The 23,405-nt window shown below is 38.3% G+C and overlaps 1 protein-coding gene across 1 annotated transcript in view; it reads left to right on the forward strand.

The window, feature by feature from the left end:
* The window catches only part of LOC145772608 (phosphatidylinositol-3,5-bisphosphate 3-phosphatase MTMR2-like), a 133,793-nt gene that overhangs the window by 30,187 nt on the left and 80,201 nt on the right, over positions 1-23,405 (forward strand). The window contains exon 3 of the mRNA XM_082584468.1: positions 11,776-11,940. Within this exon, the coding sequence (XP_082440594.1) occupies positions 11,776-11,940 (165 nt within the window). The remainder of the gene's footprint in view (positions 1-11,775; positions 11,941-23,405) is intronic.

The raw sequence follows: 23,405 nt of genomic DNA on the forward strand, positions 1-23,405 counted from the left end.
ATTTGGGTTACTTCCTACTTCGACGGCGCTTAGACACGTGCCCAGCTGGGAGAATCTTTTATAAAAATATCACCCTATAATTCAGGCCTCGAAACTGAAGGCGGCCATCGCCGCGATTAACCTACAAAAACCGACATTTTGTCCGCCGGGTCTCGCCCTTCCGTCGGCCGCATTTGTCCGCCATGAAGTTCCGAGAAAATTTTACACAAGCGGCCTTGTAAATAAAGTAGTAGTACTTTGCCACTTATAATCACAAAGGACTAGAAAAGAGTTAAAGCACTCGATAAATCACAATACACCCTGTCTATGCTTGAATTGTTAACATTATTGATTGACCAAGCAGCTGATGTCTGACATAAGCAGGATGTAAGTGACACCACAATACACTTTATTGATGCGATAAATTCAGTTTTCAAAATTAGCGTCGGCAATGAAAATGCCGAGGCCACACGAGCGCTTGTAATGTTAGGGTTAAACATTCCTCCCAGTCGTTATGGCACAGCATAGATTTATTCCCTAATCAACACCCTGATGGATCTTTATGAAAAAAAAAGAGGCCTGTGGAGTGGTATCAAAGCCCGAAAGCCGCAAAACGTGGACGCTTCATTGCGAACGGCAAAGACGGTATAGATTTACAGCCAAGCTATGAGCCTCTTGATGTGTCTGATTCCAGTGATGACGCGACAACCTCGTGCTCCGATACAGCATCTGATGATTCCGATTCTGACAGCTAGTTCTTTATTAAACATACTTTGTGTTGTTCGCAGTATCCCAATTGTGCCGAAATTATGTTAGTGTATACGTAAATCGAGGCAATCTTCTCGCAGGGAGCTATTAATTTGTTACCTGTTTCTGGTTGAGCAATTGACGTTATTTTATGATAATTCAACGTTGCTAGATGTCGAATTAATGTAAAACAAATGTAACTTTCTTATTGGGCATTGTTGTTACGCAATATAACCGAGCGGAAAAATTAAATCGATTTGTGCTGACTCGAACGTTGAATCAACCCAAAATTAACTCACTTTTCCCCGTGAGTTATTTAACGTGAATTCCTGCAACAGCGTGCCACGTGCGTATCTTGTAGCTCGCTTTATCGCTACTTTTGGCATTATTACATCACAACAAATCAAACAGTGCGGTCGTGATAGACTACTCTAGTATATTTTTCGCTTCTGCCGAAGTAAAAATGTGTGTCGAAGTTCCGATGGCCGCCATGTGCTTGTGATTGGCCGCCGAACAGCTTGCTTCAGTCGGACACGTTTGGCCGTCGAAAAAAAAAAGTTGTTTCAAAGCCTGCTATTTGCATTGATTTAACTCCAGTAGACGTCAAATTATTGTAAGCATCTACTCCTTGTTGCGCCTCGCTTTCCGTTATCTCGTCCAGCTGATACAGCATCTGATGATACCGATTCTGACTAGTTCATCAAACAGACTTTGTGTTGCTCGCAGTGTCCCAATTGTGCCGAAATTATGTTGGCTTATAAGCTTACGTAAATCGAGGCGATCTTCTCGCAGGGAGCTATTAATATGTTACCTGTACCTGGTTGAGTAATTCACGTTATTTTATGATAATTCAACATCGCTAGATGTCGAAATTAATGTAAAACAAACGTAAATTTCTTATTGGGCATTGTTGTTACGCAATATAACCCGCCGGAAAAATTAAATCGATTTGTGCTAACTCGAACGTTGAATCAACCCAGGCCAAAATTAACTTACTTTCCCCTCCCGGTGAGTTTTTTAACGTGAATTACCGTAACAGCGTGCGTATCGCGTTGCTCGCTTTATCACTACTTTTGGTATTATTACACCACAATAAATCAAACAATGCGTTCGTAATAGACTACTCTAGTATATTTTTCGCTTCTCGTTTTACATGTTTTAGTACAATCTTTTCCTAATAAATATTTACAGTAATTGCCGAGGCAGTTTCAAATTTTGCCGTTTGGCCTCGGCAACGTTTTTGCCGAAGTAAAAATATGCTCATTTCGAAGACTGAACCATTGCGAATTTGCAAACACACATTCAATGAAATCTGTTTGAAAACTCTTGCCCACCCAGAATTCCTCTCTTCCAAGAAAAAATCGACGCCTATGAGGGTCACTGATATCGATAATCATGTTTTTAAACTTGTACAGGTCAACTGGACCGCTGCAGATACATATTGCGATAAAATCTGCACTGAAATGTGAGCAGAACCATAATTTCAAAATTAAGATATACATTTCCATAAGCTACTTTAATTTTCACTTCAACATCTGCGTACCAGCATCTCAACAACTTTGTTTGTACAAGAGTCCTTTGAATTTCAAAGAACTTATTTCAGCAGCATATCGACAGCAACAGAAACATTGTCTTCTGGCTTGATAGCATTTCTGATGGATGTTTTCAGTTCGTCTATACTGAACTTCTCAAACGTGAATGTTTTTATACCGTCTGCACATTTAACTCTACGCTTTTGGCGTATATCGGGCGCCACTGTCGATCTAAGGTAACCAATTTCCTTGAGCAGTTGTGATTCATTAAGTCTATCAAGAGAGTCAAGTGTATTTGGAGTCGCCGGACCTCCATGCTTCTTACACTCCTCAAGTACCAGTAGCACTTTGGCTATTTTCTTCTTCTTCGCTTCTTGCTTCTTTAGAAGCGCAAGTTGTTGACTTGTTTTTAACTTAACAATAAAGTCTTGTTCAAGCTTTTTCGCCTGGGTAACTTCTTCTGAGCGCCTTGCCCATTTCCACTTCTTCCACTTCTCATCTTCATTGAGATCTGTAAACGACGAATCCATGAGAAATTTATCCGTTAAAACTACATTCTTCCTTGAATGAGTTCTTACTGTCGTCGATCCACCACTGAAAGTTATACGGTTATCAAGTTTGGCGAATTCGAATTCGCATCCTAAATTTGTCAATGGTGCATGTTTCAATTTGACGTCGTCACTACTTTGACCTGCAAAAAAGTTCATCTCGGACAACTGTCTGTCCATTGCATCTAGAACTTCATTCAGTACAGCACCATACAATCGGACTTGACCCCTCTCCGCGTTCATGCACTCCTCTTGCTTGGCTCTAATTTCTGGTATTTTCTTATCGAAAAACGACCTGACACCTTCCCAAGTTCTCTCACCACCCGTGTCATCTTCACGTTTATCAATATAAAGTGATATTGAATGTGCAGCGTGGCTAGGCGACAACAATTTGGCGATTGCTATCTGTGCCAAAGTATGGACGCTGGTGCTGGGAGATGTGAATACTTTCTCACCAACAGATACGTGTAGCAACTTTTGAACACCAATCTTTTGCTCTATATTACGAAAAACCTTATCGCAAGCATGGTCAATTCCCAAAATTACATGGGCACACCATTTTATCATCTTCTCCGCTTCAATTCCTAGATGTTGCAAGAGCGTGGTACAGTCACCTGCCCTGTCGGACATCCAAAAATCGATGGCACCCTTGATTTCATGAACGGTTAAATTTGACAATGCTGCCAAGCATTTAAGCTTGTACTCGTATGCTGCGGCGCCATCTGCTCCTGCGTGACTTAGATGCTCTGTGTAACCAGTAGTTTTTTAAAAAATGGTACTGAATCTAATTTCTGCTTGGCACTGAGTAATGGAGTGGATTCGGGTAATAATGTACTCAGTTGCGCCTCTATACGGCTGCATTGACACTGTCTGCTTTGTAAAGCGCTGAGGAGCAACGCATTCTGCGATGGATACAGCGCTATATAAAAAACTAACATTATTATTATTATTATTAGTCATGGTACGTCTGTCACCACTGGGTCCCGATATTGTAATGTGGTCGGCCTTTACATCATACAACCGATGGCCGGCCGCTTTAGTAGTGTCATCGAGGCCGACAGTTACAACACTGTCTTCTTTCTCTAGAAGTATATTAGCGACCATCTCCAAATTCATATGTGAGGCATCCTCCAAATACCTGTTGAGAGTTCTCCTACTTGGGAAAACGAAGGTCAAATCTTTGGTACATTTTCGTCGTTTTTGTGCAAGTGTCTCGGCTTCGGAGCTTCCGCTTGGAAGCGAAGAGATTAGTTCTTGGCTTTCAGAATCCGATTCATCATCATCTTCTTCATTTTCTTCAGTGCTCAAATCCCAGTTTTGATCAAATATCAAGTTAGCAGTTTGTACTATTATACCGGCTAAATCTGCAGCACTCACTTTATAATCCAAGAAACATTGCATTGTACATCGCACTATTTTTTCGTTGAGTTTATTGCGACTTTCTCTGACTTTGACTTTTGGGAAACGATCACTGTAGAAGTCTTTGACACTGTCCAGAGTATCAAGTAAACTGGACGATTTCTTACTACGGGTAGTGATGGAAGAAGATGAAGACGTACGAAAGTTCAGATTATCCATTGAAAATTCCACATCTTGTTTCTGCTTATCGCTGATCATGATTGATTGATTATCGCCATCAGCCAGAGACAATGATTCCTCATACTGCAACTTCCTACCCTCCATTTTTCGCATTGTAGAAGATTTCATTTCTCCTCTTTTCTTCTCAGCTGATAATTGGTGTGTATCTTGTCGGTGCTTTTGTTTTCTCCAGGAACTTGAAACAGTAGATAGACAAATAGCTTTATAACTTCCAAAGCAGTCATCACGGTAGAATTCTTCATCTTCTGGAGTCATTTTTACTCCAAACTGCTTCTCTAATTTCGCTTGATAATTGCTGTTTTTTGTTCGAACATCGTATGCATTTTTAGTCATTCTCTCATTAAAACTCATTACTTTACTAATCCACGCATCCGTTTTCTTGTACCTTCTATTGTTATCTTGTTTGCACAAATTTCTGAGAAGTTCATAATTATTTTTGATCTTTTTGGATACCACGCTTTCATGCTCTGGGTATACGTTCTTTTCCAGCCAATCTTTGCAAAGTTCAGTTGCAACTATTTTGCTGCTATCTACTAGTGTTAGTTGTTTTTGTCCTTTCTTTGTTTTGCATACATTTAACATGCGACCGAGGATGTATCTTCCATCGGGTAATTTACTCAACGTCTTTATTTCAGGTTCCTCATGGTAAACTATCCCATACAACGTTTTTTTCACAAAGTCACTTCGTGTATTAAGTATATAACTAGTTTCAGACATCACTGTTGATTATCTGTAATGACACGAAAAACGTACAACATCAAAAACAAAGGATATACTGTAGTTGTTTAATCAACTCAAAAATGGTTCTGAAATTAAAAAGTAAGTATTTTTCAATAAAAAATACACAGTTTTAGCTATAACTGATATAAAGCTATTATGTATCACTGTTTTGACCTCATATTCGATATCAGTGACCCTAAAAACATAAAAAAATGACATATTACATGACCTAGTAAGACGTAATTATCAAACTTTATCTGAAAAATGCATGAATTTGCCGGCCATTTTGAATTTTTGCATTTTACCAACCTAAGACATCATCCTAAGTTAAAAATTTCAACGGATTCGTGATCAGCGTGAAAAATGGCCATAAAAAACACTCCTTGTAAAAAAAGTCATGTTGTTTGCCCAACCCTAGTAATATGTTATAAAACATTCAAAGACAGATAGCAGATGGATTGAGTTGGGTCAGATTATAATTTGTAAAGAAAACATAAAATGCAGAGCGGTCGCATATCGAAAGCTCACAGTATGACAAACATTGCGAAAACGCATCGTTCAGCGCATCTGTGATGACAAACGTTGCAAAAAAGCAACAAAAATTGCCACGCATTTTGAACACGAAAACACTTCTACTTAGAATACAGCTAGATTTTATATAAGTGAACCAAGCAATACCTAATACATTAAATTAAGATACACACTAAAAAAAATTGTAAATTTGTCATATAAAAATGCAACCATAAGCGCCGACTCCGGGGGAGCGGTGCCCCCCCCGTGAATTTAGCTTGGGGTGGCTGCCCCCCCGCAAATTATTTTTAAAAAAATCCTAAAGCAAATGTTTCTAAGTTCAAATTTGCATTAGTTTGACCTCCATTGCGGATCGATATCAATTAAAAGATCTACTTGTTGCAACAAGAGCGCTGCTCCTACGATAACAAAAGAAACAGAAGTACGGTAGCTGATAAATGCCAGCATGGTGTCGTTGAAGCAGTGTAACAATGATTGAAACACGTTTTTCTTGATTTCTTCCGCTTTGTTTTTTCTTGGGAGTGTCAATAACGAAGTGCAGTTTGCTCAGTTTAGTATCTATGCGTATTAAGAGCTAAAGTTCAAAGTGACTAGCATATAATTCAAAGTAGCCTACAGGCCTCGAAATTCATTTTTGTTGACGGCGGACAAACGTGTCCGGTCTGAGCAGCTAGCTCGGCGGACAAATCAAGTCTTACGGCGGACACACCAGTTTTAGCCGTCGATCGTCATGCTTAATCACTTTATCTTGATAATAATTCTTCGCAATTTCAAAACTATAACTACGGTTCTAGAAGGCTTTTTAAAAAATTAGTGAAGTCACTCTGAAAGGCTTTCATCAGACCAACGACTTGCGCTTGAAGAGTCAAAGCGCCGTATAGCTGGTCAATACGTCACATATATACAAAGTCTATAAATCTTGTAATGATTTATAGTTGGGGATTTGAAGCGATTCCTCATGTGATGGACTTGCGCTGCATAATCACTCTGTAGCAGTAAAGTTACTTGCCCATCCATCTTGCTTTGTGGACAGCGTCACACTTCAAAAACTTTCAACAGTCCCTTGTAATTTACTCTTGGGTTATCCTGAGCTTCCCAGATGATATCTATTAACAGTAACGCTTCAAGCTTTTTTGATTGTGCAATGGCAAAATTCCACACTTCTTTTGGGTCTTTTGTGCGCAGTGAAGCTGATGCAAGTGATGTGGCTTGAAAACCTTTATCTCGAAACCTTTGAAATAGCTCAATTTCAGATGACTTTGACGTTTCAATTTTGAGCACCCTCACATACAGTTGAGAAGAATCTTCCTCACAGGCTTCCTCCAACTCCATCAAAAATGGTTTGCTGAGCTTACTTTGAAGTGTAACACATTGTCATCTATTCTTTTACCACCCCAGATTCACGATGTTCCAGGACCATGGTGGAAGGCGGTACAAGACATCTGGGCGAGACCAACTCGGCGAATGTGAATTTGTCAAGATGATGTCACAATGCAAATTAACATCAAACAGCAAGCACTATTACTAGGCTACAAAAAATAATGAAAATGTTCCGTCCAATGCTTCATGAAACTCAGAGTGAGAATTCTCATTGTGCCTCCCTTCCACAAATTATCAAATTTCAATGTCTACAGGAGCTGTATGAACTGCATTTACGATTGTTACTAGGGTTCAATCTTTGTATTTTAAAGTAAAAATAAAAATTCATATTTTATGATCTAAAACAGAAGATATGATTTATAACTTCTTAAATTGACCCCGTAGCAATGTCGTTGTTTCACTATTATTGGTTTGACAACTTTCTGCACCACCAAAAAAAATATGACTTTAATGACTTTTACTGGCCCTAGTCATTACATTTTAAGACTTGAAATCACACGGAATCAGAACTTCGCAGTGGTTGCTGGATGATTCTGCTGCCTGTCCCTTATACCGAAAAATGTTTCAAAAGAATGCATCATCAGCATCGGTATTGCGACTGACAAGTTTCGATAACGATTAAGAGGTTTCTATTAATCTTCACAATAAACCGTGACGCCAAACAGAAACTAGATAAATTATATATATACCGTATTTATCCGTGTATAAGTTGCAAAATTTTGCACCAAATCTTGCCCAAACAGGTTGGGGTGCAACTTATACACGAGGGTGCGACTTATACACAAGGTTCTGAACTTCTGACAAACAAATGCTACAGATTGCGCGTTAGCGCTGCTATTAAGCGTTTGTATTTTGCGTGCGAGGATTGCGAGCATCGCATTAACATGCTCACTAATTTTAACGCAAACATCTTGCATGTGCGGCACGCTTGATTGCAATGAGAAAAAGGCACGTCTCGGCAAGCAAACATGTGGCGACATGAAAGTACGGTATTTTTTTTATTTCAAAGCAATTGTTTTGCGAATTGATGCGGCATTTTTATTATTTTGTTTGAAAAGTATTGATTGTTGTTTTTCAATAAAATTTGCTAAAAAAAATTTTGTACCAATATTTGAGCCAAATTTTGGGGTGCGACTTATACACGGATAAATGCGGTATGTCACCACCGTTCCGAACGGCTATACTTTCGCTACCGTCGCCCACTTTGGCTGTTGACCGTCGCACAGTTGGTCTCCCCCAGTTATCGTGTACCGCCTTCTACCATGGTCCTGGAACATCGTGAATCTGGGGTGGTAAAAGGATAGATCACAATGTGTTACACTTCAAAGCAAGCTCAACAAACCATTTTTGACAGAGTTAGAAGATTCTTCTCAACTGTGTGTGAGGGTGACCACGTAGCATTGTTGTTGTTTCACTGTTATCGGTTTGATAACTTTCTGCACCACCAAAAAATGGCTGTAATGACTTTTACTCGGTGAAGAGGTTTCTACCGTAGATTATGAGTTTTTAGCGTATTTCCCGACAAAAAATTGATTTCACTGGAAAATTTGAAAATTTTTTTTGTCCAATTGTTCATGCTATGCAATCACAACTTGTATCGCTAATTCCTGTGTTATTTTTCGGCGGACAAATATGACCGATCTAGATGGTACTTCCCACAGAAATCACATGCTGCAAGAATTTCGAGGCCTGCATTATCTTTCATGGGGTGAATTCAGTTTAAGACATGGAATATTATTGTTTATTGTTAATATTATTGTTCATAGTTAATATTATTGTTTGTATGAAACTGAATTGGATCCGGTGTTTTAAATCAACCATTCAAAAATCCCAAGCATAGAGGGTCATTCCATGCCAAATGAGCAAATTTTTTTGAAAAATTACACCACATGTCATAGATTTTATTGAAATTTGGCATACTTGTAGATGTCAAAGAAATATTAAGAATGCAAAAAAAATTTTTGAAAAATTTTAAACATTGGTGGAGTTATGGTCGTTAGAAAAATCACCATTTTTGCCTGTTCTGCTTCAGTGATTTTGTCCAATTTCTTGTCATATTTGTAATTTCTTAACCTACAATCATACAATATGGCTGAAAATTGCTAGACATACATTTTAAGACCCAAAGAATCCAAAAATATAGATTGAAAAGTCGTCAGAGAAATGCTTGATATGATTATAAAGGTTTCAATTTGATACATGCATTTTTCGGAGGCCAAAGTTTGGGGGCCTATAAAAAAAATGGGTATAAAAATTAAGAACTGAAATTCACATATTTTATACTTATACCAATACTCTTTCATGTCAAATAAAAAAATTGAATTAATTTTGATAACTACTATGATAAAAGCTAAATTTTCTGACTTGCAAATTTTGTACTTTTTTACACTCATTGTACAAGATTTTTGTTTATGACATCACAATTTACTTTATTGTTTGTTGATGACATCACAATTTACATATTGTTTGTCATGACAATTGTTATGTAGCTCATCAATGAATTGAATACTGGTATATAATGCACTTAGGTTTAGTGTTGTAGGCCATGCACCATAGTAATATTAGTGGTAACTTGTAGAGTTAATTACCGTACTCTTTTAATTGTGATTTCAATTTTAGGTTGTCCTATTAGTAATGTATTATTCCTAACATACTCGACAGATCTTGCAACCAGGAAATATACTTTTCCCACTGTTCAAGTGTTCAAAGCCCATCTATCTGCTTGAAGCAGAGAAATGTTAATGTTCATAATAAACATGTTCATTTGTTTCTGCAAGTCCACCAATGCCTACAAACCCACTGCTTCTAGCAAAGTGAATTTTATGGCACAATTTCTCCATTTTTTTGCAATGCCGCATTGCTGTGATGAATAATTGTGTTATTGTAGAAGTAAAACTAATGTAGTGCTAATAGGACAACCTAAAATTGAACACTAAACCTAAATGCATTACTAGCATTTAATTCATTCATGAGCTACATAACAATTGTCATGACAAACAATATGTAAATTGTGATGTCATCAACAAGCAATAATGTAAATTGTGATGTCATAGACAAAAATCTTGAACAATGAGTGTAAAAAAGTACAAAATTTGCAAGTCAGAAAGTTTAGCTTTTATCATAATAGTTATCAAACATAATTCATATTTTTTATTTGAAATGAAAGAGTATTGGTATAAGTATAAAATATGTGAATTTCAGTTCTTAATTTTTATACCCATTTTTTTTATAGGCCCCCAAAGTTTGGCCTCCAAAAAATGCATGTAGCAAATTGAAACCTTTATAATCATATCAAGAAGTTCTCTGTCAACGTTTTAATTTACATTTTTGGATTCCTTGGGTCTTTAAATGTATGTTTAACAATTTTCAGCCATTTTGTTTGATCACAGGTTAAGAAATTAGAAAGATAATAAGAAATTGGACAAAATCACTGAAGCGGAACAGGCAAAAATGGTGATTTTTCTAATGACCATAACTCTACTATTATTTAAAATTTTCCAAAAATTTTTTTTGCATTCTTAATATTTCTTTGGCGTCTACAAGTATGCCAAATTTCGATAAAATCTATGACATGTGGTGTAACCCATTTGCTCATTTGGCATGGAATGACCCTAGAGTAAGCATTACAACGACTTTGTGCTTTGTTTGATTGTAGAACCATAATCCTTCATCTCACTAACGATTTAAAACCCCTAGAAGGTTCATCCCTGCTTTCACATTAAGGGGACACCTCTAATGAAAAAAAAAAAATTTTGAAGAAAATTGTATTTTGGACGGAAAAGATAGAGAATTTCATCAGGATTCTGAATATATGGCAGTTTCTTCACAATTCCAATTCATTTCCTGTTAAATTTTAGAACTAGTGGAGCTACCACGTGACCCAAAAGTCTAAAATATGCCAGAACGATGATATGATATGCTGAAAATATACTAATAGTAGCAACAGAAAAGCCCTTTCTGGTTTTATATATTTGTGGTATTTGTAGCTGTTGTTTTGGTCATGCTTCAGCAGTTACAAATTTCCTGTATCCTAGCATTTCAAAGCCAGTAGTGACAGTAACAATAGCCTAGCTGAAAATGCACGATTTGCCTTGTATTTGCAAACCATAACTTTAAACGCGTTTTACTCAAAATGACATTTTTTTGCAGTAAATGTTTATTTAAACAAACTCATTTGTTTATTTCTTGTCCGAATTGGCTAAAAATTGGAATGCATGCTGGTACAATGGTATTGCATCAACCTATGAGAGCTTTTTTAAAAATTTTATTTCTTGACCATTTTATTGAAAAAAATGTGTATAAATATTTTCGTACACAAGTAACTTTCAAAAAAATTTTTTTTTTTTGTTAGGAAAGTGACATTTTAGAGAAAAAAGCTCTCATATCTATTTGCATATAAGGTAGATCTAGCATTTCATAACATTTCTTGTTGCTATATGGTGCTGGTAGTTAGAAACAGTGTTTTCTATTAGCATGTCAAAAAATAATTATTGAAATATTGTCTGTGTTTGAAGGAAGCTCATTGCATCAAATTAAACTTTTATTGCATGAGACTTGCATATTCAGATGTGTTTTTTCATGCCCTTTTCAGAAATATATGGTATGTGGGGGTTCCCACAATAGTTAGTTTATCTGAGGCAAGCTTCTCAGCCATCAGCAAATATTGGGATTTCATTAGAGGTGTCCCCTTAACTCCGTTGAATGAGCTCGTTGAATAGTCTACCGTACTTACATTGCAGCCATTTTTTGCTTATCTGTACAAAGAAGAGTTTCCAGAAGAGCTGGGTGGATGGTCTGTATATAGTGCCAAGGCAGAATACCACAGACAGGGCTTGCCTGTTGAAGGATGGAGGTTCACTAAAGCAAACAACAAATACGAACTTTGTGACTCTTATCCACAGCTGGTAACTATGCAAAAAACTATGTGGCTCGTAATAACGAGTTTTCTTAAAATGTTTCATTTTTGTCTTGTTGCTGTGGAAACTTGATTATTTCGCCACTGCATCCTGTAGATTTTTCATCAAATTGGTTTGACAATTAAACTTTTTTTGCTCTTACTTGCTTTGTTTAGAGTAGGATAATGTTATAAGTAATAGCCTACACCAGGGTTGTCCAAACTTTATGGGACGCGGGACGCATTCGGCAAGGAAATTAGATCGCGGGCCGCAGTTGACATTTTTCCTCTTATACACTGTCTCACCGTACCAGATGTAAAGTAAAACACGTACATGTGTAAATGAATCTTTATATTTATCATAAAAACATATTGGGGAATAGATTAAAGAAGCTAAGATGTGAATACTACGAATAAGAGAGTTTTGGAAATTTTAAGCAACGTCAGTAGACCAGGAAACCTTATAAATAACTGACAAGTATGAATAAGAATAAACCATAAATTTATTCGTAAAAAATATTTAAGGAAGTACGTAAAACGGTACAGTTTACTTAAAATTCAGTGAGATGGGTGTGCCTGCATTTTGGAAGCCAGCTCCTTTGTGTCAATGTCAACTGAGGTTAAGGCTAAACGAAGGCAGGCTTCGAGAGATGTTTGTTTAAGTAGATTCCTCTCTTTGGATTTAATCAACTTCATTGCGGAAAATGCTGCTTCACAAAGGTAGGTACTGCCAAACATTGACAGCAAGTGCAATCCAAAACGGCGTAAATTAGGATAATGCTCTTCAGAAAGAAGAGGCCAAAATTGAGTGATTGGCAGTGTAGCTTTGCTTAATAAAAACTGGTCACTTTGCAAGTCACACAATTCAAGCTGCAAATCGTCATCGGCTTCTGATATAGTTATAGTCAGCGGAGCATTGAATACATTGAAGTTTTTTGGATTTAGCCATCAAAAGTGATACATCATAAGAAGCAATGGTTGTAGAAGACGAAGGCTTCACTAATTGAAACATGTTTTCTTGACGCTTACGCAGGTTTGATTTGAGATCATTGAGTAGGGCTCGCCGCGCCTCACCAGTGTATTTATCATAGCCAGTGACATGAAGAGTGCTGTAGTGTCGTTGTACATTGTACTCTTTCATAACAGATATCATTTCATTACAAATTAAACATAAAACTTATATGCGGATTTTTATAAATTTACCATTTTAAGGTTGTTTTTCTAGGGTCGGCTTATATGCGAGGATATACGGTAATTTTTAAAAGTTTTCTAGAAGAGGCGGCGGGCCGCATTGAAGGAGGTCGTGGGCCGCATGCGGCCCGCGGGCCAGGCTTTGGACAACCCTGGCCTACACTATGCAAGTTATGTACAGCTACCGCAAAATGACTTCGGACCTTTCTAAATTTTCAAGAAAAACAAGCATTTTGTATACAATGAAATTTTTTAATAAAAACTATCGACCTTTCTTAATAATTTGTCACATTGCATTATTATAACCTTCTTCACATTTTTCACAATCTTCGCATTGTTAGTCACAATGCTTATTGTTAGTGGTATGATCTGATGTAAAACGCACAGCTACAAACCTGGCGTAAATTTTGGTAAAAAGGTCCGAAGTCATTTTGCGGTAGCTGTAGTACCGGTATCTGGGTTGTGGATGACAATCTATGATGGAGTAAATAAAAATGGGTTTGTATCAGCTATACTATTGTCTCAATGCCAATCCACCAATTGTTTCATAGCACTTCTCACCATACTGTGTTGCGACATTTTTAAGTTCTGAACTGCTACTTGATAGTGAAATGAAACCTAACAATCACACGGTATTTAACATAATTTAATAACATAAAAATAAACTAAAAAGTACAATCGTTTTTCGTCATACTCATGTTAGGCCTTTTCAAATAACCAACTGACTGATGTTCTACTTAAATTGAAGTTACAAAACTGATCTACATACACAGAAATCGAAAAAAGAAACGTATAAGAATGAAACGGCAAGGCAGAGGAGAGGCAAAATCACATGACGCAAAATTATGTGAAGACATTTAGTAGATAAGAGGCTCCTGTGGCAAACAACTACCCAGTGCCTATTGAGGTGATGGTTGCAGGATGTTATGAGCAAAGCCTCTTGATTTTTGTATAGAATTCAGTGAAGCATTTACGTGTACAATTCTAAACAAATCTAAATCGTACATATATAATAGTTCTAAACAATTTCAATTTTTGTAGAACATCAGTTATGGTAGTTGGTTACTTCTTCTTGCGTTTGAGGCCGTCACAGATCACGTTGTTCCATCCAGGTGCAGCGGCCAATGGATTGTGTTCATCGATCGTTGTGAGATCCACATATCTGTCCTGGGGTTGATATGCAGGACAATGGTAGATAATGTGGTGTGCAGTTTACGAATCTGAGCCACATGCACAAGATATTGAGTCGGCGAGGCCCCATTGGAACATGTTGCTGTTGAAAATTTAAGTTGCGTCGAAATTTTAAGCGCTGAGGCTTTTGGGAGTGCGAGTTTAGAACAATTTGGTTGAGGAGGTGGTCAACTGGTCATTCCTTGATATAGCTTGTAGGACCAGACTGCATGCGTGGTTTTCCCTACGAAGTCTACCTGGAGTGATGCCTGATAGTACCGGCAGAAAGTCAGTGGGAGTTGGAAGCAGGCAACCAGTGATTATTCTTATGGTGGTGTTTATGGCAGTGTCAATTTTGCAAGTGTGTACGCTGCGTCACCAAGTCGGAATGGCCCGTTCCGGTGAGTCCGATTCGGTGTGTTCGATTTGGTGAGTCCGATTCGGTGAGTCCGATCCCTTAACGGGGGATTTTTCAATTTTTTTTTTAAATTATAGGGTACCATAGCCTAATTACCATTGCCGTTTTAGGATTAGGGGTTAAGGTTAGGGGTTAGACGTTAGGAACTCACCGAATTGGACTCACCGAATCGGACTCACCGAATAGTAGCAGACCCTCACCAAGTGGGGGAAGCATATTCGGAGGTGTTCCTTGCCTGCCGGACATTTCAGGAATTTAAAAAAAAAATGAATGCAATTTTAAGTCCCAAAATTTCTGTGACCATCTGCCACCTTCTGATACTAGCCTACATACCTTATTCGCAGGGTTTTGTCACCATATGATAGGCCCTACTAGACCAACTAATTAAGCGATTAGTTTTCGTCAATTATTGCCATTGTTACATTCATGCAACGTTAAACAACGTAGATTCGTCGTTAAACGAGCAAAAGTGTCCATCCGCGCCGTTTGTCTCCACTCTGCCACTCGTAGCCCAGTGCTATAAATCAAGTAAATTGCGCAAACCTGCGGGTAACTTCATTCGTGGCAAAAGTCTGACCGCAATTTACACTCCTTTTACATCGTTTTAACATCGCCAGATGTTAAATCGGTGTAAAAATTGTAGCATTGTTCTTCAAAGGAGTAATTTTTTCTCAAACCACGTTATCAATTAACTCTGCTGCCAAAATGCTCTATTTTGTCGTCTCCATCATCACAGTTGCGTCTGTTACCCTACGTCACTGATATTAAACTGTGCACACGTGTTGGTTTGGCCGGATGAAACCGTTGGTTGTCACTAGTTGCAATTCAGCTCCTTCGTTATATAACTGTTCTAATTGCAAATTCAATGTAAGCTCGGTTCAATAGCGCAGTTTATCGCTAGATAGCTTCTCAGGAGCTGAATTGCTGTAAAATCGCTTCTGCGTTGCATTAAAGCATCTTGTATCTTATCTGTGTGCCCGCTAGGAGCGTCTTATCATATGAACCCACCGATGTATTGTGTGTGTGTTATCGTGTTGTATCAACAATAGTAATCTAATTATAGAACTAGTACAGTATTGCAGTTTTCGTCCCGCAACCCTCACATACCAATCACAAAAAATATGAGGAACTGAATTACCAGGACCAGACGTTGTTGCGTACCAATTATATTTATTACTTGTTTCCAAATCGTGTTAGAGGAGACATAGACTTAAATGTAAAACTAGGCTAGCCCAACAACCTAGCAAAATCCCCCTTTTGAAAAACGCACAAAATAACCTTTATGACGTGACAGTATGTGTTCGCTCGCCCAGCTATTTTGAAAACTCGGCGCCTATGGTACGGAGTGTGGATATACTAGCACCCCAGGATGTTCCAGCAAGGCATCTCAGCAAGTTGTTGCACGCTTATAGCTTAGCATGGAGGCGGAGGGCTTCAGCATGGTGTTGTTGTGTGGGAGTGGGTTTCCATTGAAAGAGACTGACAATTGGCAATTGGCATGTAGATTCCATGTTGTAAAGGTGTGACAGTGGTCTTTGCCAGGCTCAGTTTCCGCATCCACAGCTTCAGGTAGTCTGCGATTTGGGCCATGTCATTTGTAAGTGCTTCCTCTACAACATGCTTGTACTTGTCAGAATGGAGTAGTGCCAGATCATCAGCATAGACATAGTCTCCGGCATGTCACTGATGTACTGTAGATATTAAATAGTAAAAGTGATAAGCATGATCCTTGTGGAACACCGTTTCTTAAGCGGCTAAGCCGGTTGCACTGCAACACTCACTCGTCTTCAAAAAGCATCTTCATCTAGCAAAATGGTCCAATTTTCCAGAATGTTTCCGAGAAATTGCACTACCATACCTTTTTGTCTGGGATCATGCGGAGGAGCTATAAGGTTAGCCCTTGGTGCCACACAGTGTCATAGGCACCAGTGAGATCCACCAAGATTACTCCTGCTTTGTTGCTCTTCTCGAAACTTTCCTCAATATCCTCGGTCAGCTTGACTATTATTCAAGCGCTATACCGTCTGCATTAGAATGGTGGTAGCCCCAGGTTGTGCTGTGGGAATTGGAGTCTCCAACATACATGCATGGTGGAGCAAAGGCGGGAATGGAGTTAGCTTGCAGACGTGTATTTGGTGATTCATACACGTTGATCACAGCTATGCCTTCGATTTCAGTGGCTGTCCAATGTCCATTCAGGGTTAAATGAAGTAATCGGTGTCTACTTAGCGGAGTTCCTCACTTGTGGCTACTGGCTATTCCATGAATGTTGCTATTGGTTCAAGCTGCCAGGGGATATCCACTGATCTTTGACTTCGATACTTCGGTGGTGTGGGTTTCTCGCAGGAGCATTACTGTCATGTTATGTTTTTGTGTAAGATGTTGCACTTGGCTTTGGTAAATGGTGAGGCCTCAACGTTTAGCTGCTAGAGGATTACTCAAAAAGAGTTGGATACTTGAAAAGGGCTAACATGAGTATTGAGTATGGCCGAAAACGTTTGTAATTTTTAGTTTATTTTTATATTATTAAATTTTGTTAAATGCTGCGTGTTAGGTTTTATTAGTCTATGGTACAGAAAAATCACCTCTTTACCAAAATTGTATTTGATAGTTATTCTTGCGCATTATTTTCTGAAAAATGTGTTTTAATTCGGCAAAAAATCTCTCAAAACTGTAACTCTAGAGAATTGCGCCTCAAAAAAAGTAGTGACATGTGAAATCAAAACATATTTATAGGATTCCTAGCCAGGGATGTTCCTAGCTTGAAAGGATCGCACTTCGCAGACGTTGAAATGTAAAAAGGATTAATTACTAGCAATACAAAGTTTTGTTTTAACGAAGCGAAATATTACCTGTAAAAAAAACACAATGTTTACCTTAATGTGATCGGCGCTTTAGTGTGGATGATGGCATTAATCAAATTTTTGTTGAAACTCCAAAATAGTTTAATATCGGCAATGCCGCTATGTTGGTACATTCCTAATGCAAATAGCTAGGAGTAGGAATGCAGTTAATTCTTTTACGTTTACGAACAGAGATAATTCAGTGTAGGCCTATCGGCCATGACTATAATATTTTGCAGGATTTTTAGGGAACGCGCCAGAAAATCAACAAGAGAAATAGATAAGTGTCGCATCTATATCATTTGCCTTGATTTACTTCATTGTTGGAACGATCACACAATCGTAGCAATATCGCCACTGGAAGGAACTCAACAACGGCTTAAGAACAAAATCAGTATCATAAGATCATCACCCGCAATAGTACCAACAACGCATCTACATCGCACAATGACATATATCATCAAATACTTTAAGAACATACAACTTATTACCACAGCAACAGAAACTACACATTAACTGCACAAGACCTTATCTAATTCAATTACATCATTAACTGCCTAATATCAAAATCGACTGCCTAATATCAAAATCGACTGAATAATATCAAAATCGACTGAATAATATCAAAACCGACTGACTAATATCAAAATCGACTGCTTAATATCAAAATCGACTGAATAATATCAAAATCGACTGAATAATATCAAAATTGACAGAATAATATCAAAATCGACTGCCTATTATCAAAATCAACTGCCTAATATCAAAATCGACTGACTAATATCAAAATCGACTGAATAATATCAAAATCGAATGCTTACTATCAAAATCGACTGACTAATATCAAAATCGACTGCTTAATATCAAAATCGACTGAATAATATCAAAATCGACTGAATAATATCAAAATCGACAGAATAATATCAAAATCGACTGCCTATTATCAAAATCGACTGCCTAACATCAAAATCGACTGACTAATATCAAAATCGACTGAATAATATCAAAATCGAATGCTTAATATCAAAATCGACTGACTAATATCAAAATCGACTGCTTAATATCAAAATCGACTGAATAATATCAAAATCGACTGAATAATATCAAAATCGACAGAATAATATCAAAATCGACTGCCTATTATCAAAATCGACTGCCTAATATCAAAATCGACTGACTAATATCAAAATCGACTGAATAATATCAAAATCGAATGCTTAATATCAAAACCGACTGCCTAATATCAAAATCGACTGACTAATATCAAAACCGATTGCCTAATATCAAAATCGACTGAATAAAATCAAAATCGACTGCCTAAATATCAAAATCGATTGATTAATATCAAAACTGACTGCCTAATATCAAAATCGACAGTTAGCCGATGACAATGCCACTCCTGCTTTTACTCCTGATGATCTCCAAACGATAGCCACCATCGACAACAATTCTTATGAGCATTTTGGAATGGAAGTTAGCACTGATAACACTAGGATATTCAACCAAACGCCACCTGACCAGTGATCACACCTCCCCAGAGATCAATATCAACGAAACACCTTTAGGTGAAGTAGACTACTTCTCTTACCTTGGTAGCATACTTTCAACAGCACCAACATGTGCAAAGGATATTGAACAACGTATAAAAGCAGCTCACTGTGCCTATGGAAGACTTAACCATCGTGTTTTCAACAACCATGCTATATCTATCCGCACAAAAATGATGGTCTTCCGGGCAGTCGTTCTATCTACCCTTCTCTATGCTTGTGAAACCTGGACATTATACCGCCGTGACATCAAACGTCTTGAGAATTTCCAGCAGAGGAAACTGAGGCAAATGCTAGGTACTCGTTGGGAAGATTATCTTACCAACGATCAGGGCCGGATTTAGCTGATGGGGGCCCGGGGCACTTTTAGATCGGGGTAGCATCTACAGTAGCATCAATCCAGCACTGCACAGCATGTTGCAGAAACTCCAAAGGCTAAAAGGAAGAAAAAATAACACAAACTCACATTTTTTCCACTTAGGGGGCCCTTCAAAAATCGGGGGGCACGGGGCACCTGCCCCCTCTGCCCCCCTCTAAATCCGGGCCTGCCAACGATGCAATCCTTGATCGCGCTAGGTTGCCCAGTTTAGAAGCCACCATATTGAAACACCGCCTTCGCTGGACAGGACATGTCATACGAATGGACCCAACGAGGCTTCCACGAATAATGTTTTATGGTGAACTAGAGACAGGAAAGAGACCCCCCGGAAGACCAAAAATGAGATACAAAGATCAGCTGAAAGTCTCCCTCAACCATGCAAACATTGATCTGGATTCATGGGAACTACTTGCTAGCGACAGATCACTTTGGAGAAAAAGAATTAGGGAAGGCACGGAAATTTTTGAAAAACACAGGATACAAAAAGACCAAGAAAAACGAAACACTAGAAAAGAAAAGCAAAAACTACCACGTCCCCCACCCTCCATACAATGTGACTTTTGCCCACGTCTTTTCCATCATAGACTGGGCCTCCAAAGCCACATACGACATCACCATCCAAAACCAAATTCAATTTGAAGACAAAACCAATGCTCGGACACGAGCTGGAGCCGACGACGACGACGACCAGTGGCAGGCTGGAGACAAACGGCGCGGCTGGACATTTTTGCTCGTTTAACGACGAATCAACGTTGTTTAACGTTGCATGAATGTAACAATGGCAATAATTGAGGAAAACTAATCGCTTAATTACTAGGGCCTATGACGACAAAACCCTGCGAATCACAAGAGGTTAAATATAGCCTACCTTTGTTTTCATCATCATCATAATCCATCGTCGGTTTGTTCCCCACTAGTGGGGGTGGCCGATTGTTTCCGCGCAGCAATTGTTTTAATCCCTTTTCTCCATTTCACCCTGTCCCTTGCATCTTCCTCCTTCAGTCCGACTTTTTTAAATTCATCCTTCACCTGTTGTTTCCACGTTCTTCTTGGACGACCGCGTTTCCTCTTCCCATCCACCTTTAGATCTAGTGCCTTTCTAAGAAAACTTCCTTCCTCCCTCCTTATCACATGTCCATACCATCTTACTCCATTTGCCCTTGCCAGTTGGTCTATGGTCTCTCTCATCTCTAGCATATCCAACAATTCTTCAGTCCTTTTTTCCCTTCTCGTTTTCACCCCACACATTGCTCTCACCATTGACCTTTCCGTTCTTCTCAGGATTGCCAGTTCACTCTCTCTCAATATCCATCTCTCGCTACCATATAGCATTGCAGGCCGCACACAGCTCCGATATACTTTCCCTTTCATCCTTAGTGAGAATTTTCTGCCATACAACATTTCCCCACATTCCCTGAACTTTGCCCAGCCCAATCTTGCCCTTGTTGTCACCGCTGCTTCACATCCACCACTTCCATTTATCCGATCACCCAGATAAATGGAAGTGGTGGATGTGATGTTTTATATCTTCTAATTTGATTTTGATATTAGGCAGTCGATTTTGATATTATTCAGTCGATTTTGATATTATTCAGTCGATTTTGATATTATTCAGTCGATTTTGATATTAGTCAGTCGATTTTGATATTATTCAGTCAATTTTGATATTATTCAGTTGGTTTTGGTATTATTCAGTCGGTTTTGATATTATTCAGTCGATTTTGATATTATTCAGTCGATTTTGATATTATTCAGTCGATTTTGATATTATTCAGTCGGTTTTGGTATTATTCAGTCGGTTTTGATATTATTCAGTCGATTTTGATATTATTCAGTCGATTTTGATATTATTCAGTCTATTTTGATATTATTCAGTCTATTTTGATATTATTCAGTCGATTTTGATATTATTCAGTCGGTTTTGATATTATTCAGTCGATTTTGATATTATTCAGTCGATTTTGATATTATTCAGTCGATTTTGATATTATTCAGTCGATTTTGATATTATTCAGTCGGTTTTGATATTATTCAGTCGATTTTGATATTAGTCAGTCGATTTTGATATTATTCAGTCGGTTTTGATATTAGTCAGTCGATTTTGATATTAAGCAGTCGATTTTGATATTAGTCCGTCAGTTTTGATATAACTGAACTGATTATTTCAATCATATGATTATATTGGTGATGTGATGGCAACGATGCTGAGATGGTATTCATATTGCGATGATACTGTTGTGATGGTGATACAACTACTAGGATGGTATTGACACGTGGCTGATATAAGTAACGTTTTGGTTACGTTCCTTCATTGATATTGCTATGGTGTAGGTCTACGGCTGCTTTTGTGATGAATACTACGGATTTGATATCATTCAGTTGCTGTTTTCCGTCTGTTGTTGGTACTAATGGTGGAGTCCGATTTTTAATATAATCAGAAGGTCGACTTTCCACAGCTTTACAAGGAGTGGATGTTAAAAGTATGTTACTTAAATGACATCTTCACCGCAGTGAACGATTTCAACACATCAATCGAAGGCAGAAATCAAAATATTATCACTCTCTCTGAGAAGCTGTCTGCCTTTAAAGGCATAGTAAATGAAATTTTCAAACGGGAGTTAGGAAGCATTAAAATGCGTAAACTGAACATTCAAGAATACATTTCAAAAAGAATTACCGAAAAAAAAAAGTTTATAATGGCACTGGCAAGGCCCAAAGTTCCATGTTTCATTTATTTTTATTTTTCAAAATGACCAAAAAGTTGTCGTCGTCGTGTGAGCCTCTGGGGCCGAGGGTCTATCTTTTCACCACCCCAGATTCACAATGTTCCCGGACTACACTGGAAGGCTACTAAAGAGTAGCCAGTCTTTGGTTTCATCATCCATGATACGCAGACCTTCCACTCCATTAGGTGGCTTGAAGATGGAGCAGTCATTGATGATGTGGTCTGCGGTCTGTTCCTCGGCACCACATTCACAGGAGGAAGAAGAGGCCATTCCAAAAAGTGCAAACACTGCTCGAGAATACGTCACTATCGACAGCAATAACAAAAGCCACGTTAACACTAACATCAGATCTGATGTTTTGAGCAAACTGTCTGATGTTTTGATGTTGAAATCTGCTGTTTTTATGTACATACATACATAGCCTAGGTACAGTTAAATCGCCCGCAGTAACAACTATTGCGCGATCGACTAATTGCTCGCCTATAGTGACGTAGACTGTACAGTCGCACGCTTCGCTGTTCACGCCCATTCTAGTTTTGAAAGCTCTGACGAAAGCGGGCGCGGAATGCTGATCAGACCGCAATGGGGCAAAATTTTATTGAAAATCGTTTTATGGTAGCATGTTAAACACAAAGAACGTGGAAATCGCGAAGTCAGGTTTTTTCTTTACTATCCCTTAAGAAAAGCTGCAACTCTGGAAGAAGAAACAAAGCAGTGGTTCTTAAACTTTTTGAGACACGCCTCCCTTTTACAATTTTAACAAAATTCGCGCCCCACCTTGTTTCAAAATCAAAAAACATTACGCAGAACAGCAATTCGTTTCCAGGTAAGTTGCATTAATGCAAAGGATGTAACTGTTTTTTGGTTACCAATTGTTTAATTCGATGATTAGTAGCAGATAATGCACATCTCAGATCGGCTTCACAGTCAAGCTTGTGTCTAGATTTTGTCTTTATGGTTACGGGAGTACAAAAAACATTTCCGCACAAGTAAGTGGATGAAAATGGAAGAAGTGTGCGACTGCGTATAGCCACAGCACCCACACTCTTGTAAATGTTTGTACATATTTCACCCAGAACTCAGTTAGTGGCATTGCTTCAAAGTCGTCCTTTTTAGTAGAGTTTCATTTTAGCTCCGAGAATCGTCTTATGAATTGTCTGTGGGGTTTCTTCTCTCAAGCTATCATGTGAGCAATTCCGAA

Source organism: Aplidium turbinatum, chromosome 6 (assembly GCF_918807975.1).
Source record: "Aplidium turbinatum chromosome 6, kaAplTurb1.1, whole genome shotgun sequence".
Classification (NCBI taxonomy): Eukaryota; Metazoa; Chordata; class Ascidiacea; order Aplousobranchia; family Polyclinidae; genus Aplidium; species Aplidium turbinatum.